The sequence below is a fragment of the Oreochromis niloticus genome, linkage group LG18, assembly GCF_001858045.2.
Source record: "Oreochromis niloticus isolate F11D_XX linkage group LG18, O_niloticus_UMD_NMBU, whole genome shotgun sequence".
Lineage (NCBI taxonomy): Eukaryota > Metazoa > Chordata > Actinopteri > Cichliformes > Cichlidae > Oreochromis > Oreochromis niloticus.
In genome coordinates, this window is record NC_031982.2 from 16,396,445 (window position 1) to 16,411,282 (window position 14,838).

Here is a 14,838-nt window from a genome sequence, read left to right on the forward strand (position 1 = left end):
ATAAATGCCCATGGTGTGCTTCTTCAGGTCTCTCTGGATGTCATCTCCTTCAATATCCTAAACATTTAATAAAAAGGTAAAAGAAAAACAATTAACTCTACAATTAAATTCCAATCTAGTCGTGTGTGTGTGTGCGCGCGCGCACACACACACACACCTCTATCTAAAAAGTATGTGTATAGATGACTTGCTAACAATGACTTACCAAGTAGTCAAAGGAGTTTGCAAAGAAAAGCGTCTGGACTTCTTTAAGTTGCTTGAAGACGTTTCACCTCTCATCCAAGAAGCTTCTTCAGTTCTAAGGTCAAATGGTGGGGAGTCCCAGATTTAAACCTAGTGGGAGTATCCCCCCACAGAGGGACAAAAGGACCCCCTGATGATCCTCTAATCGCCTGAGCCAAGGTGTGAAATTGGGTGTGGGTCCCAATCAGCCAGGGTTTCGGGTGAGCTCATTGTGAAACCTGGCCCCACCTTGTCATGTGAATTCCTGAGGTCAGATGGCCCAGGATGTGAGTGGGCGCATGAAGGATGTTACTACTGTTAATCAAAGAAGAAATGAATGGCATCAGTCCATTTACCGGGTTTAAAGGGTTTTAAAAAGCAGATATTTGTCTGTTTCAGGTGGTTGGCAACACATTTTCCTGTGCTCTTTGTCCGCTGGTGGGAGTGTCTCACCTGTGAGGTCAACACCTCTTGGTGGTGAGAGGTCTTAGGGGTTTTAACTTGACCCATTTATTTTTTATCTTATGAGCAACAAAGTTTGTTCATCACATTTTTAATTTACATTTGTTTAGCACATGCTTTTAACAATCTGAGGCTAACTAAAAACTAATAGCTAAATAAAAGGTTTTAGGTTAATTCACAATTGATAATCTGATTTCACTCAATCTCACTCTATTAATTATTGAGATGATTAATCAATCATTTCAATAATCAAACTCACTATAAAATAGTTTGGGCCCTATATGTAGTGCAAACTTAAAAAAATATTTGATTATTCAAGTATTTATAAGAAAAATCAAAAATTCATTTTATTCATGTTTCTACACTTTAAGTCACTTATGTTTTTCATACACAACTTGTATTTTAAGTGCTGCTCACATAAATACTCTGTATGGTACACAGGTCAAGCATTTAACGACACAATAACTAAAAATGCCAGCCTCTTTATGCCTATATTTGGACTCGTCTTAATCCAAGTGGCCCAGATTAATTAATGTATAACATAAGGAATTACTGACAAGAACACTCAGCAAAAAAAGCATGCCTTTACCTCATTAATCTGGAAAAGTGCAGGCCACCTAGCTTTAAACTCCCCAGCAGTTGGACTTCCCTGCACCACCTCTTGTCTACGGTAGGAAAATGTTCTTGACATCTTCTGCCTTACATCTGAGGCACTGTTTTTCGTCTGACGTCGGTCAAAAGCTCAACCCTGATGTTTTCTAGACTGTCATCCGTTTCGCCAGCTGTGTGTAATGGACAAAAATTGACCTCAGCCTTTTTAGGTTTCTTAACATTTTTGGCTGGGAGGCAATCATCACTGGATTTGTTTTTCAAAGCATTTATAGTCACTTCAGGACGGCCAATGTTGCGCATCTTTGTCCTGTAATTAGCCATCTTATATTTCAGGCTAATCATCCAGCCATAGTAACCTGTGGCAGATGGCTCTCGCAGACAAGGAAATTTTTTGATCAGTGCCCCTGCAACTTCATCTATTTGGTAATTTTGAGGATAAGCAGTAAACTGAAAAATCGCCTCAGCTAGCTTCTCTAAGATGTCAGATTTAACACCTGGAGTAATCTTGAGCCGAGTTCCAGATTCTCTGAAGGTCTCATTTCCACGCTGAAGTTGCACCTCTACATTGAATGAAAATCGAGGAATAGTAAACTCGTGAGGCCATGCACATGATCTCAGCTCACTGTCTGACTGTGGTAGAATTATGGTGCTGTCTGAGTTGGATGAAGACGATGAGAGACTGGAGTTTCTTTGAATACTTTCTGGACTTGCAGAAGAGTCAAGACTGCATGTGGGATACTGCTTTGACAAAGATGCACTTGTATCCAGATTTGCCATGTACACAAGTTTCATTGTACTTCGGTCTTGAATGTCTTGCATTGATGTTATGTTCATAAACTCATTGTTGAAGTCAGGATCCATGAATTGAATACGAAAGTCTCTTTCAATTCCAAATGCTTGGCGAATTGTGCTCTGAAGATCAGTCAAAGTTCTTGGCATCCCAGATGGAACGTCAAGTCTCCTAAAATCATCATCTGCCACGATGACTCTCAGCTTCAGCTGCTCTGCCATTCTTCAATCTGATTTTTAAAGACATTAGGAGAAAAAAAAAAAGTTAAAATATTGCATTGAATAATTTTATTAGGGAGCACGAGAGTGCAGAACTGCAACACAGGTTTTACGGGTAAAAAGCAGTTTATTTAATTTTATTCTATAGCTTCATACTGGTTTTTTTTGCATACGTCAGCCAGAATCCTCAAAAAGTGTCACTTTGCTTTTAGTGGTATGTGTTGCAATTCATCCTTTATCAAAATGTTTTGAGCATCATCAATGATGTTTTTTTTAAGACCTATGACAACATGAGGCATGTTTGGCCAAAAGAACTCAAATGTAATGGAAAAAAAATATTACCCTTGTGGGAAGTATCCAATCTTTATTAAAAAGAAGCTAAAAATTTGTGGTACCCCTCCTGTTGCCATGAAGATAACTGCAACTGAACACATGCAACTGAACACATGCAATTGAAGACAACATTTACTACCTTCTATATGAATGAATCTTTTAAGTATGACCATTCGCCGGCCTCCAATCCTGTAATCTGCCAAGGGGTACTGGTCTACCAAGGCACCAAGATCAACGAGGGAGATGTGTGATGTGGGAAAAAGTTCAAAACCTCTAAAATGCTCCCTATACCAGGCACCCATCTCTTTGACAATGAAGCTCAGGTTTTCCTCCACAACAACCATTTGGACAACTTCTGCAAATTCAGGCAATCCAGCAGAGGAGCCATAAACTACAATCATGCCAGGCCTGTAGTTTGTTCCATTCAGAGAAGCATTCTTTGTGAGCTGAATATGGGTAATATCAGGGAATTTAATCTTCAAGTCTCGCTGTACATCATGATGCAGAATGTCAACAGAGACAGTAGAAACAGCTGAGACAGTTAGGCTTGGCCTTACAGTTGTGACAGACTCCAAGTGGTATGCCATCATGAACTGATGTTTCACTGCCAGTGACAGTAGCACATTTTTAAAGCACTGTGTGTGACGAACAACCCGTTTGAAAAAACTGTGCTTTGCCTCGAACCTCATGGTCCACATGCCAACAAGTGGCCCAAAGAATTTAATCATCTGTGGATAATGCTCCACAAAATGATGTTTTGGTAACAGCTTCAGTCCTGGAAACAGCTCTTTCAACCTACATCTGTGGTCAGAGACTCTAGACTCAAGGAAAGCAATTGATTGTTCTGTGTGTACTGGTGCAACAACTAGTTCAACAATGTCCTTTAGGTCCAAAATTACCTGCCAAGCTGTTTCATCTGGAGGTACCAAGTGTCCTACCAACAATGGAAGGAATCGTAAGAGACTCCAATTTTCATGAGCATTTCCTCCAATGCTTTTGTTCTGCATGAAAGTCCTGGGAATAGCATGAGGGCGATTACTCTTGTCTGCCCATTTGTAGGGAAATGTCAGAATGGACTCATTGAGGCTGTCAAGTGTAAAATATTTTTTCAAAATTAAGATATTCAGGCAGTATGCCAACTCAACTGGTAATATGCCCTCAAAAATGTCATGTGCAATATCTGGAGGATATCCACTGCAAACACTGAAATGGGAGAGATGTGCAGAGAAAACACACCGTCTTTTAACACCGTGACATGGTTTTGCATTACTCTGTGCAGAACTTACATGCATTTCATGTGTCTCTTTGCTTCTCAGAGTAAACGCACCTGAACTAACCTCTGTTTCTTGAATATCAGATCTTTTGGCCTCACAAAATCTGCAAAAGTATTCACCTGAAAAACTCTCAATAAATCCAGAAATACTGTGTGCTCCTAAATTATCTGCTATGACACACTGTATTGTGCCCCTGACAAATTCTCCAAGATGTGCAATAAAAATCCCTTGACTTTCCAAAGTAACAAGATCACTCAACAACGGCTCTAGAATCTTTTCATATCCATATGTCTTTACATCTTCAGACTTGCAGAGTAAAGCCAGATAAATGGAAGTCAGTGATGAATGGCAAGCAGGTGGTAAATTGCTAATAGTCCAATATATGGCACAAATTTTGTGCTTTTTACGGGAAGTCCCAAGTGGATTGCAAATCTCAAAATCGTCAATATACAAATTCAGTAAAACTCGCAATTCACCTGCTGATAAAAAACTGTTTTCTTTGAAAAACAACCCCTCCCTAAAAGACCTGTAAATCACTTCTTCCCCACTTTGTTCTGTTATGCGACTACCATCCAAAACCTTAGCAAGAACGTGGCAATCACTGAAAAGCTGCTGTAAAACCTTTAAAACTGGAACATACTGAAATGTTCTTTTATTTTTTTCATCCAACACATACTCTACAGGCTCTACAACTTTAAAATTTTCCTTGTAGAAATTTTTGCGCTTAAAGGATGTTGCTAGGGGACAGCCTTTACTTACCGATTTATACACAGGATTAGATGTACACAGTGCAGATGCAAGTTCTTCAATGACTGACTGGTCTATTTGCAAGCTGTGACTGTTCAATGTGTCTTGGATAACTTTTGCTGCACTACACAAAGATGGTGTGCCCAACAAATACTGAAATTCCTCCAAAAGTTCATCAACTGCAGCACTTGGAACGTGAAAAATATTTTTTAGCTTTAATAACACTGCCGCAAGCTTTAGCTGAACTACGTCTTCATGATCATTTGATGTCTCTAAATCAACAGGCTGTTCGTCACCCCACAATTCCTCAGCATTTGAAACATCATGCTCTGCAGTTTCAGTTGCAAAAGATCCTCTGACAATATCCTCTTTGAAGTCTACCAGCGAGTGTAAACTGTGCTTGCGACTTTTGTGTGACTTAAAGGTACTGTAAATATTTGATTTTTAGTCACAACCTTTAAACATACATGTTACTGTCTCATTGTTTTTTAAATGACAGCTAATGTGCACAAAATATTCACGCTCTGTTCCTAATTCACTACAACCTCTGACAATATCCTCTTTGAAGTCTACCAGCGAGTGTAAACTGTGCTTGCGACTTTTGTGTGACTTAAAGGTACTGTAAATATTTGATTTTTAGTCACAACCTTTAAACATACATGTTACTGTCTCATTGTTTTTTAAATGACGGCTAATGTGTACAAAATATTCACGCTCTGTTCCTAATTCACTACAACCACATAACTGACAGGAAAAAGTTGCAAATTTGTCAGAGTGCTCTGGGGTATTGCTATGATTCCTTGACAAATGTGTCAGAAGTGAATTCCAAGTCTTTAAAAGACATGGACACTCAGGATATAGGCACTTAATGTGATGGCCACGCCCAAAATGACTATGTTTCAGTCTATAGTGCTTAAGAAGTTCTGATCGTCTAGAAACTTCTGCACTGCAGTCTTTACACTTCCACATAAACTGGACATACAACAAATTGAGAAAATTTGAAACAAAAACAAAAAACACACTTAGTACTTTACACAAAGAAAGCTTTAGCCGTGGTTAACCTACAAGAATGGATGCATCTTAGAAGTATGCTTGTAGGCTGTATTATCTAGAGCATTCTTTTCCCAACTCTGTTCCTTGAGGATGCCCATCCTGCATATTTTTGATGTTTCTCTGCTTCAGTGCACCCTGACATATCAACTGTGTCAGTGACAGACTTGTGCACAACTTAATGAAGAAATTAGGCTAAACATTAATTCAAATCAGTGTGGCGATGCAAGGAGACATCTAAAAAATGCAGGACAGAGGTCTTTGAGGAACAGGGTTAGGAAACACTGATCTAGAGTGCACCTAAAATCTGATCAGGTTAGAAAGCAATACCATAACAGTGCCAATTGAACAATCAAATAAAAGAAAAAAAACAAACTATGTTACAGCCAGCAACTTTCATGTTCAACTTTAAATAATTTGCTCTAAAGGATGGGAACTGCTGGCAACACATGGAATCAGTGTTCTACACCCTAATCTTTAAACAAACAAACAAAAAAAAAAACAAAAAAAAAATGTACAAAATATAGAGGCACCTTTTCTTAAACTATATTAATCATATGTATTAATTGATATTAATTAATATCAATATTAATAATCACAAGAACCCTTAAGATGAGATAGATAAACTTGTCACTGCAATACTGTTGTGATAAATATGTAAGGGATTTGCATGTACTTACCAAAATAACACCGTTTCCTTGAATAAACAATAACACATAAGGGGAAGAAAATCTGCCAGAAAAGGAACAAATACAAAAAATTAAAATGAGGACTTTAGAAAGACAAACAATTACCATTTCCAAGCCACTTCATGATACTCCCTTGTAACAAAACAAATCTTACTTGTGCCTCTGTACAAACTACAGATGGCACGATACCACTTTTTTATGTCCGATACCGATATCATAAATTTGATTAACTGCCAATGCCGATATGAATCCGATATAGTGTATTTTATAATAAATAAAACTGTTTTTTTAATAAATATTTTGCTGCATTTTGTATAAGTTCATACTCAGTTTAAAAAAAACATTAAAGCTATTCTGTTATACCTGTATGCAAAAAATACACTGCACCCAAAATATTTTATACTTCAGGAATACTGATCAACCTAAAAAACTTACACCATCCTCCTTATTCAGGTATTCTAAACAGTACATAGAAATATTAAACAATCTAACTAATAGGGCTGCCAACTCCCAGCAAAAATATTAGGAAACCACCCCCCACCCTCTGCCTCATAATGCTTAATTGACGTAATCTACTTTAATGCACAGAAATTAGGGATGCAACGATACCAATTTTTTCAAACCGATCCGATACCGATACTTGGATCTGAGTACTTGCCGATACCGAGTACAAAAACCGATACTTCTACCACACACAAGTTAAACTTAACCAGTAGTAAAGAAACGACCCCAGACAACTCTTTAACACAAACGAAACGTTTACTGAACGTAAGGGCATAGACAAATACTGTACAACACATCCCTTTTTTAAACTCAAATGATATTCCAATTCCTTAACCAAATGAAATACACTGTATAAATGAAATAATTCCCTTTCAAATTATATTAAACAACCCAACTTATGTTATCACCTTTTGGTAAGTGACTCACTAATATACACTCCAAAACACGTTATATAAATCCACTAAACATACAATATTCACACATGGGCCCCACACACGCTCACATTCACACTTGTTGCAGGCCTGTTTGTTGCTCACGCTGGACGATGGAGAAAAATCCTCTTCTCCCCAGTAAGAGCACAAAAGTCTGACTTACAGTTCAGCTGATCGGTAGGTCGCCGTTCACCAGTCCCACACTAAATCCACTCCCTGCGGACCCGATGCTGTCTCTGCTACAGCACGTTAGCGAGTCACTGTCCAGCTCTCCGACAGTCCATAGCGGCTGCCTCCGAGGCGCAGCCAAGCAGTCCGGGCTAGCCTGTAGCCTCGGCGGTCGTAGCTGGAAACACAGCACGGTGGTGCGACCATTGAAACAAAAAGTCACTTCACCCACACTCTGTTGTGAAGCTCTCACACGGTTAGCTTTCTAGCCACACACTCTTTTGTGCTGGTTAACCTCAGTAAAACTAGCCGAGTCTCTCACTTTGGTTCAGCTAACCTCGTGCATCTCCCCATGCAAGGTCCCGTTTTATGCTACCTTCACAGGCCTCCAGAAAATTAGAACTCTGAAAAATATTTTAACTCCCTTCAGAGTTACATACCATAAAATAATACTTTTATGATTAACGTAACAGTTTGATTGCTCCAATTACCTGTATTTACCTTGCGACATATTACAGGGCAAATTACATTTAGGGTAGAGTTACATCACATAACATCAACTGTGAACACCTTATGTTACCGTGGCGTTTAAGTCCATGGGAATTATGAGTATCGGTTCATGGTATCGGTTAACTTTTACGAGTACGAGTACGCACACATTTTACAGTATCGGCACCGATACCCGATACCAGTATCGGTATCGGTGCATCCCTAACAGAAATCAATTATTTTTCTACAATAATTAGATTCAACATTTTTCTTCAATACAGTTGCAGACAGCACAGATGGTACCTTCCCAAAGGAAAAAAGTGCTATATGTACTACTATTACTAGGGTATATATTAGACTTAATATTTACTACATACAATAATGGATTTCTATACATTTAACCAGATCACTACTTTGGTTGTAAGATTTAGATAATTATTTATTAAAAGCTAGACATTTTAAATGAGAATAAGAAAGAAAATTATTTCTTTGTCCCCCCCTTTCCCTGTTAATGCCCTACCTGGCCCCCTGGCAACACTTTGCTAGACCCGCCCCTGCACAGTTACCAGCTGTCAGCTACATAGAAAAGGATCCTGGTGTTATTTGTCTCTCAGAAACAGTTCATAACTTCCCTAAGTTTACACCTAAAATGTAAACCTGTTTCTTCATTACCAGTTCAGCTCTGATGATTCAGTAAAAACATCTCCTGGTTTCACCTTCATGTTTCCTTCTCACCACATATCCAAACTGATATCATGACCAGCAGCTATTACGGCTGTGGCTCCAGAAAACACAAGCGGATACTAGAAAGTAATATTAAAAAAAAATTCTAGCAACAGCTTATCAAGCTTAAATGTGCTGCTGTTGTTTATCTGCCGTTTTCCTCTTTCTAGCGCAAACTGGGCGATTAACAAACAAGAGAGACAGGACTAGCGACAGAAAAGCCGATCAGCTGATAATTGATCAGTTTCATGATTGAAGTAGCAACAGGAGAGGGAGGGGGGAGAATGAGGGAAGAAGTTTTAGCTGTTCAGCGTGAAGACACTGAATAACTCCAGCTTTGTGGCTTTTTTCATTCTAGCTGAAGTACGAAACAAATCGATTCCTTTCCCCCTCAATACAAAACTCCGACAGCCAGTCCAACTGTGGCTCCATACATCGGTTGTTAAGCTTAACATGGAAATACTATGCAAACATAAAGAGATGAACTTACACACTTGCTTTACTTCTCTGTGTTAGTTTTCTCTGAGATTAAATGCAGCGGTTTGGAAGCACGTAGCGAGGCTTCAAATGCTAAACCAGACCGCTGACAGGTCTTGCACTCAACAGCTCTATCACGTGAAGCAACTTCTGAGTTAATTTCAGTCCTGACAAACATCACTCTCAGTGCCTTTTGATCTCACATTATTGGCAACCACTGAGTTATTCTCCTCCACAGTTTACAACCATTATTTGTTTCTGCACAAAAGACGTTGTGCAACGCCAATCCTACTTATTTATTTCCTACTGCACCCCTGACTGTGCAGGTGTGTTCAGAAGCCCCCTCCCCCGCCTGACTATTCCTTAATGCCAATGTTGTGGCGGGAGGGACGATTTCTAAACTGCAGGCTGTCTGTACAGTGAACTTTACAGCTAACTACAACAGAGAAATTGCCTCGTTTCATAATTTGTTAGTACAAAGTGTGCCACCAGAACTAAGCTAAAAACATATGACATTTTAACGTAGCAGTTTTCATCAATACAATTACTCTTTTAATAGAGCAGTAGCTAATAGAGCACATAGCTAGCTTAAGTCAAATCACGACAAAGTTCAGAGGTGTACAACTACTTAGACTTCTTTCTCCATGTGCACACGTCTTAAACAGTCAACATGCTTTGACTGAGGTAAAAAAAATAAAACAAAAACGACCGTAAAAGGTTTACTTACCGAAGCTAGACCACCTTTACACGAAGTTGTGTGATTAACTTGAGCCCGCTTGCAGCACACAAAACGTCCGCTTTTTCAGTCCACGCGCAAAATGGTGGCCTGTCCTAACGCATGCGCAAAATGGCCCAGCAGGATGCTATGAAAAACATACTTAAGCATTTTGAGCTACATTTAATTAACTAAAATTAATTGGATTAAAACGCAGGGAATGTATTCTGGAGTTACTCGAATTATATATGTAGAGAGGAATTACTCATTTGAATTAAAAAGATATACCAAAATAAAATATGCTGTATCTAAAAGGAGCCAATATCACTTTTTTCAGTGCAGGGTTATGCTGTTGTGCTTTGAGACAAATGTTAATGCCATCATTCTGTCAAACAGAGTAACTTTTCTAAAACACACACATTTATTAGGTTCAGTGCTTCCCATCTTATTTTAGTGAGGAAACATTTACATAGCTGAGGCTCTACTCTAATCAGTTTTATTGATATTTGAGTAAGTTTGATAGGTTTTTGCTGTTTAACTAAACTTGCCAAAACTTTGACTTTGTGAAACTACATGAAGAAAAGTTAAGCTATCGCAAAATGTACCAATCCACAATATAATTAAATGACCAACAAACACACATCAGCATTCCTAACTCCAAATTAAAACCATGTTTTCCTCACACTTTACAAAATACTGTGTACGAGCAGAAAAATACTCTGACCGGTAAGTGTAACCTTGATTTGCTAAATGAATGCAGCAGTAATGTAAAGTTAACGACATAAGCTGTTAAAAATGGAAACTTGTGTTGAGTTTACACATAAACAAGATATTATCAAGAGCCAAAACACCGAAATGATAACACGCTGTGCCAGAATGTGCTCCTTTCACAATTTAAACATTACATAACAATCCAATTACAAAGACCATTTAAGCTTTGCGCTTTTGTGTCATCTCACATGGACAATAAAATGTCTTAATCATTATGTACAAGTGAATGGCAAGGGACGTGACAGTTACGTGAATGAGTACGAAATCCAGTAGATTTAGACACAAAGGGTCAGTGTATTTTACACTTTTAATCATGTGTGTAAAGTCGGCCCACGCACAACACCAATCATCCACAGGGTTACACAATTCGACTGCAGGTCGCCATTACTACAGGTGCTTATCTTTTGGATTAGTTGTTAATATAACTATCGCACACATTTATTATAGTTAACTAAATCTAAACTAAAAGCTAGAACTCTAAAACTCAGAATTAAAAACATAGAGGAAATATCCTTGGTTTTAGTGTTTGTTACTTTGGTAAAACCTGTATTACAGCTTGCCTGATGACGCACTGATGTACGTGTTTATTGAGTCTACTAGACTGAGAGTCAGCTGCTTACCAGAAACAGTGACACTGATTTTCCTATCTTGCCTGTGACATATGTCCTTCATTCAATAATAATGTAAATGACTAAACACTGAAACTAATACAAACTACACTAAATACATTAAAAAAAGATTCTTCACTCTTAAAAACATGAAACAACTGCAACTGAAATATATAAAATCAAAGGTTTATCTATTCAAATAATTAATAATAAATGAACTTGACCAAAGTCCATTCAATTTTAAATTTTACTTATGTAACAAAATTACACAGAAAATGTAAATAAATTTGTTAAAATCAGCATTTTGGGCAGATTTTTTTTAGAACTGAAAGAAGAAAATCCACTCTGGAAACTAAGTGAAACTAAACTGAATTAAAAACAAAAAGTCAAAATGAAATAAAATAAAAATGAATACGCTCACACAAGACTCTATAATAACTCTGCTATTACACATGTAATTTTATCACCCAGTGTTTAGACCTGTGCTGGTCTTGTTTCTTTGCTTAGGATGACTCAGAGTCAATAGTTTGCCATAAAGTATCCACCCCGGGATGACTAACTAGGGCGCTTCCCACAAGGTGTGATGCATTGGTTTTATTAACTACTTATTATTTTATTAATACTCGTAATACTCGATGACAATCAAAGAAAGAATGAATAACCTGGGACAAGCTGTGCTACAGGGAAGTTACTTTCAATAGGGCTTGTCTTTTCTCCTACTCAGCATTGTTTTCAGCTATTTTTAAATAGTGACTTAAGAAGTTTTTCGGAAGTTTTGTCAGTTGTAGAGATTTCAAAGAATTTGGAGGAAAACGTGCGTCAGATGGTCATAAAGAAAACTTACTTGCCAATTGTTGCTACATTTAATCACAGATTTTGTCTGAATTTATCTTCAATCAGCCATGAAAGGCAGTTCAAACTGAAGAACATTTAATCCTTTTAACACTATAAACTTTAGTCATCTGTCACCACGTCATCTTATATAACACAAACTGTCGTATCTGCCTTTTAAAGCCAAGACAAACAAAATCAAGATTAAATTAATGAATGTTTAATATTGTGTTTTCCATCTGACTGTGCAATCAAAGCCTCAGGTCAGACGTGTTGTACCACGTTACTTAGATATGAAGAAACAGTCTGACTGTGGTTTGATCTCTGCAGCTTGGAGCACCGTCACTGAGCTTACTTAATAAACACACCCCGGCTTTATGACGCCAGAGACATGCGTGTGCATGTGCGTCGTGCATGCATTGTGTATGTATGCTTAAAGGGAGGTGGAAAAAAGATCAACAGGAATCCTGGAAGAATAAGCATACACTTTGTAATACTTATGAACAAAGATGGGGATTCAATGGAGAAACGACTTAGCTGCTCAGGTGAACGCACAAAGAAACGTAAAGTAAAGCAGCTGGGTTTTACCTCTGCGTTCTTCCTTCAGGTCCTGCTCTGGGCCTCACTATAACCAACAACGGACTTTAACCAGGTTGTTTGCTTTATGCAAAATTCTGTCCGGTCTTAATATCCTTTATTATGTCCTGGGTGTGCGATGCAGGGAGAGAGGATGAAAAGGCAAAGGGCAAGACTAGAGTTAGAATCCCAATAACTTAGAGAAAACATTTCTTCAGAAAAACTTTTAACATTGGGTCTGTTGGTATTCACTCAGTTTCGAGGATAGATTGTATATAAAAGATGGATGTAGCTTTGTGGTCTGAAAAGTGAAGGGAGCGGAGAAGGGCATTAAAGTTGCATTCTGGTTTCAAAGAGAGCTCTGATTATGTAGAAGTGTACGGGAAAACGGACCCTCAGCTTCCAGTAAACACAGTAATAACTTTCCTGATTAGTTTATGGTCTTAATTGCTAGTTTCATGAGTTCCTGCATGCAACGTGTCATACAGTTTCTAAATCATGGTTCCCACAAGAGTCAAAAAGGACAGGTTTTAATGATTTGCTACTGTACGAGTGTCACGGTCACGTGTACCCCTAACGTCCATATTTAAAATGCTCACCTCGAGATTTCACAGTGGGCAATGCCACGGTACGTACGTTCACCTTTTATAGACACCTCCTGAGGAATTGCACTGCCGTGTTTTGCTTGTTTCAGCCCTGGAGTTTGCTGTTTGAAAATTATCAGAAAAATATTAAAACTTTGTAGAAGTTTAAGTCATATTTTATGACACTGCCCTGATCCAAAAAGTTCGAGGTAGTGCACTGTAAATATTTTTAAATATAGTCAACATTTTATTCCACCATAGAATTTCCTCTGAACTCTTGTGCTTTGATTCACTGGACATAACTCATCTCAGACTCCTGTAGTCCTACACTGCCCTTTACTTCCTGCAAAGTATTTACTGTAAAGTAAACTCGATTGATGAGTGTGAAGTTTATATTCTGTGTTGTTAAAATATGTGATATTTGTTGTTAATGTTTTGCTCACTTTTTAAACCTTAAATATTCAAGTTCATAATGCACTACAGAGAACACTTTACCATCCTTTTTACATGTTATTTGCTAAATGTCTGAATGCTCGAACTGCTGTTGTAATCAGTTCATCTCATCAATTTTACTCCTTTGGGATACTAGATAGGTAGTTAACACGTCATATCCGCTTTATTTAATTATTAAGCTTTTGGATAGTATTTTAATATTTGCTGAAGGGGTGTTTTTTTTTTTAATAGTGTCCTGAAACTGTGACCTAAATTCTCTTCAGGCTTTGGTTTTGATGATTAAGAACTTGTGTGAAACAAATCAGCTTTAAATGAATAGAAGAGGAAGTAAAGTAGTGTTAAATGATACTACAGATTTTCTTCTGGGTACTTTAGTTACTCCTAGTATTGCTCTATCCATCTGATAAGCTGATAGCAATACTAGTGATGATGCATCAACCCTGACTCTGTATCCAAGCTCCTGCTGTGTTGATTGAGGTTGTCGTCCTCTTAAAGTGTTCTAATACTTTGTGTCTTGTTTAATTTAAGCGTGTCTTTCAAAAACAGCCAAATCTGAACAAGACAATCTTAATCGTAAAAAGTGGAAACAGAAAGTGAATGTACTCCCTTAGCTGGTATATAGCTTTATAGTGAACCGATTTTGCCAAGTATTTCTAGTTGTTTTCTTATTTCCTATATGAGAAAAAAATGAACAACACTCTCTCTTATGAGGGTGTATAATTTTTGCATTAGTCACGACCTGATTATTGTTTGCACAAGAGCACATAGAGTTTGTGAGGCAGGATCAGACAGCTTAGTGCAAACAAGTAAGCACTATGGGAAATGCCAGCATCACATAGAAGACATGTAGATGATTATGATAAGCTTATTTAGAGATTTTTCATATGTTCGAGTCTCAAATGCTTTTCAGGAAGTCTTATGAATGTGCTCGGCTGTTACAGGTCAACGCAGGACACAGGCTGGTTTAAGTTTAACATCATGTGACGCGTCTAAAGGTCCGGGGCTGCTTACCATCGCGGAAATCTGTCTTCTCAAGACGTTTATGGTTTTATTGTTTACTCTTACTACCTGAAAACATCTATACGCGTACAGTTTCACAAAGCTTTACATG

At 37.9% G+C, this 14,838-nt stretch overlaps 1 protein-coding gene across 2 annotated transcripts; it reads right to left on the bottom strand.

Moving 5' to 3' along the window:
* Nucleotides 1-465: 465 nt before the first annotated feature.
* Nucleotides 466-10,227, bottom strand: LOC109195360 (uncharacterized). 2 transcript variants are annotated; one of them, XR_002056992.2, is made up of 4 exons: nucleotides 9,917-10,227; nucleotides 6,389-6,440; nucleotides 1,274-2,315; nucleotides 466-537 (listed from the first exon to the last, which is right to left on the bottom strand). XR_002056992.2 is itself a non-coding variant. In XM_019347356.2 (3 exons), exon 3 carries the CDS (start codon nucleotides 2,305-2,307, stop codon nucleotides 1,384-1,386), a length of 924 nt encoding a protein of 307 aa, XP_019202901.1. In that variant the 5' UTR covers nucleotides 2,308-2,315; nucleotides 6,389-6,440; nucleotides 9,917-10,227; the 3' UTR covers nucleotides 1,166-1,383. The 2 variants fall into 2 exon arrangements, 1 of the variants encoding a protein (XP_019202901.1); XM_019347356.2 differs by lacking the exon at nucleotides 466-537 and having other exon boundaries at nucleotides 1,166-2,315.
* Nucleotides 10,228-14,838: the final 4,611 nt, after the last annotated feature.

Coding starts and splice junctions, on each gene's coding strand:
- LOC109195360 (XM_019347356.2), bottom strand. CDS start 2,307: ATGGCAGAGCAGCTGAAGCTGAGAGTCATCGTGGCAGATGATGATTTT.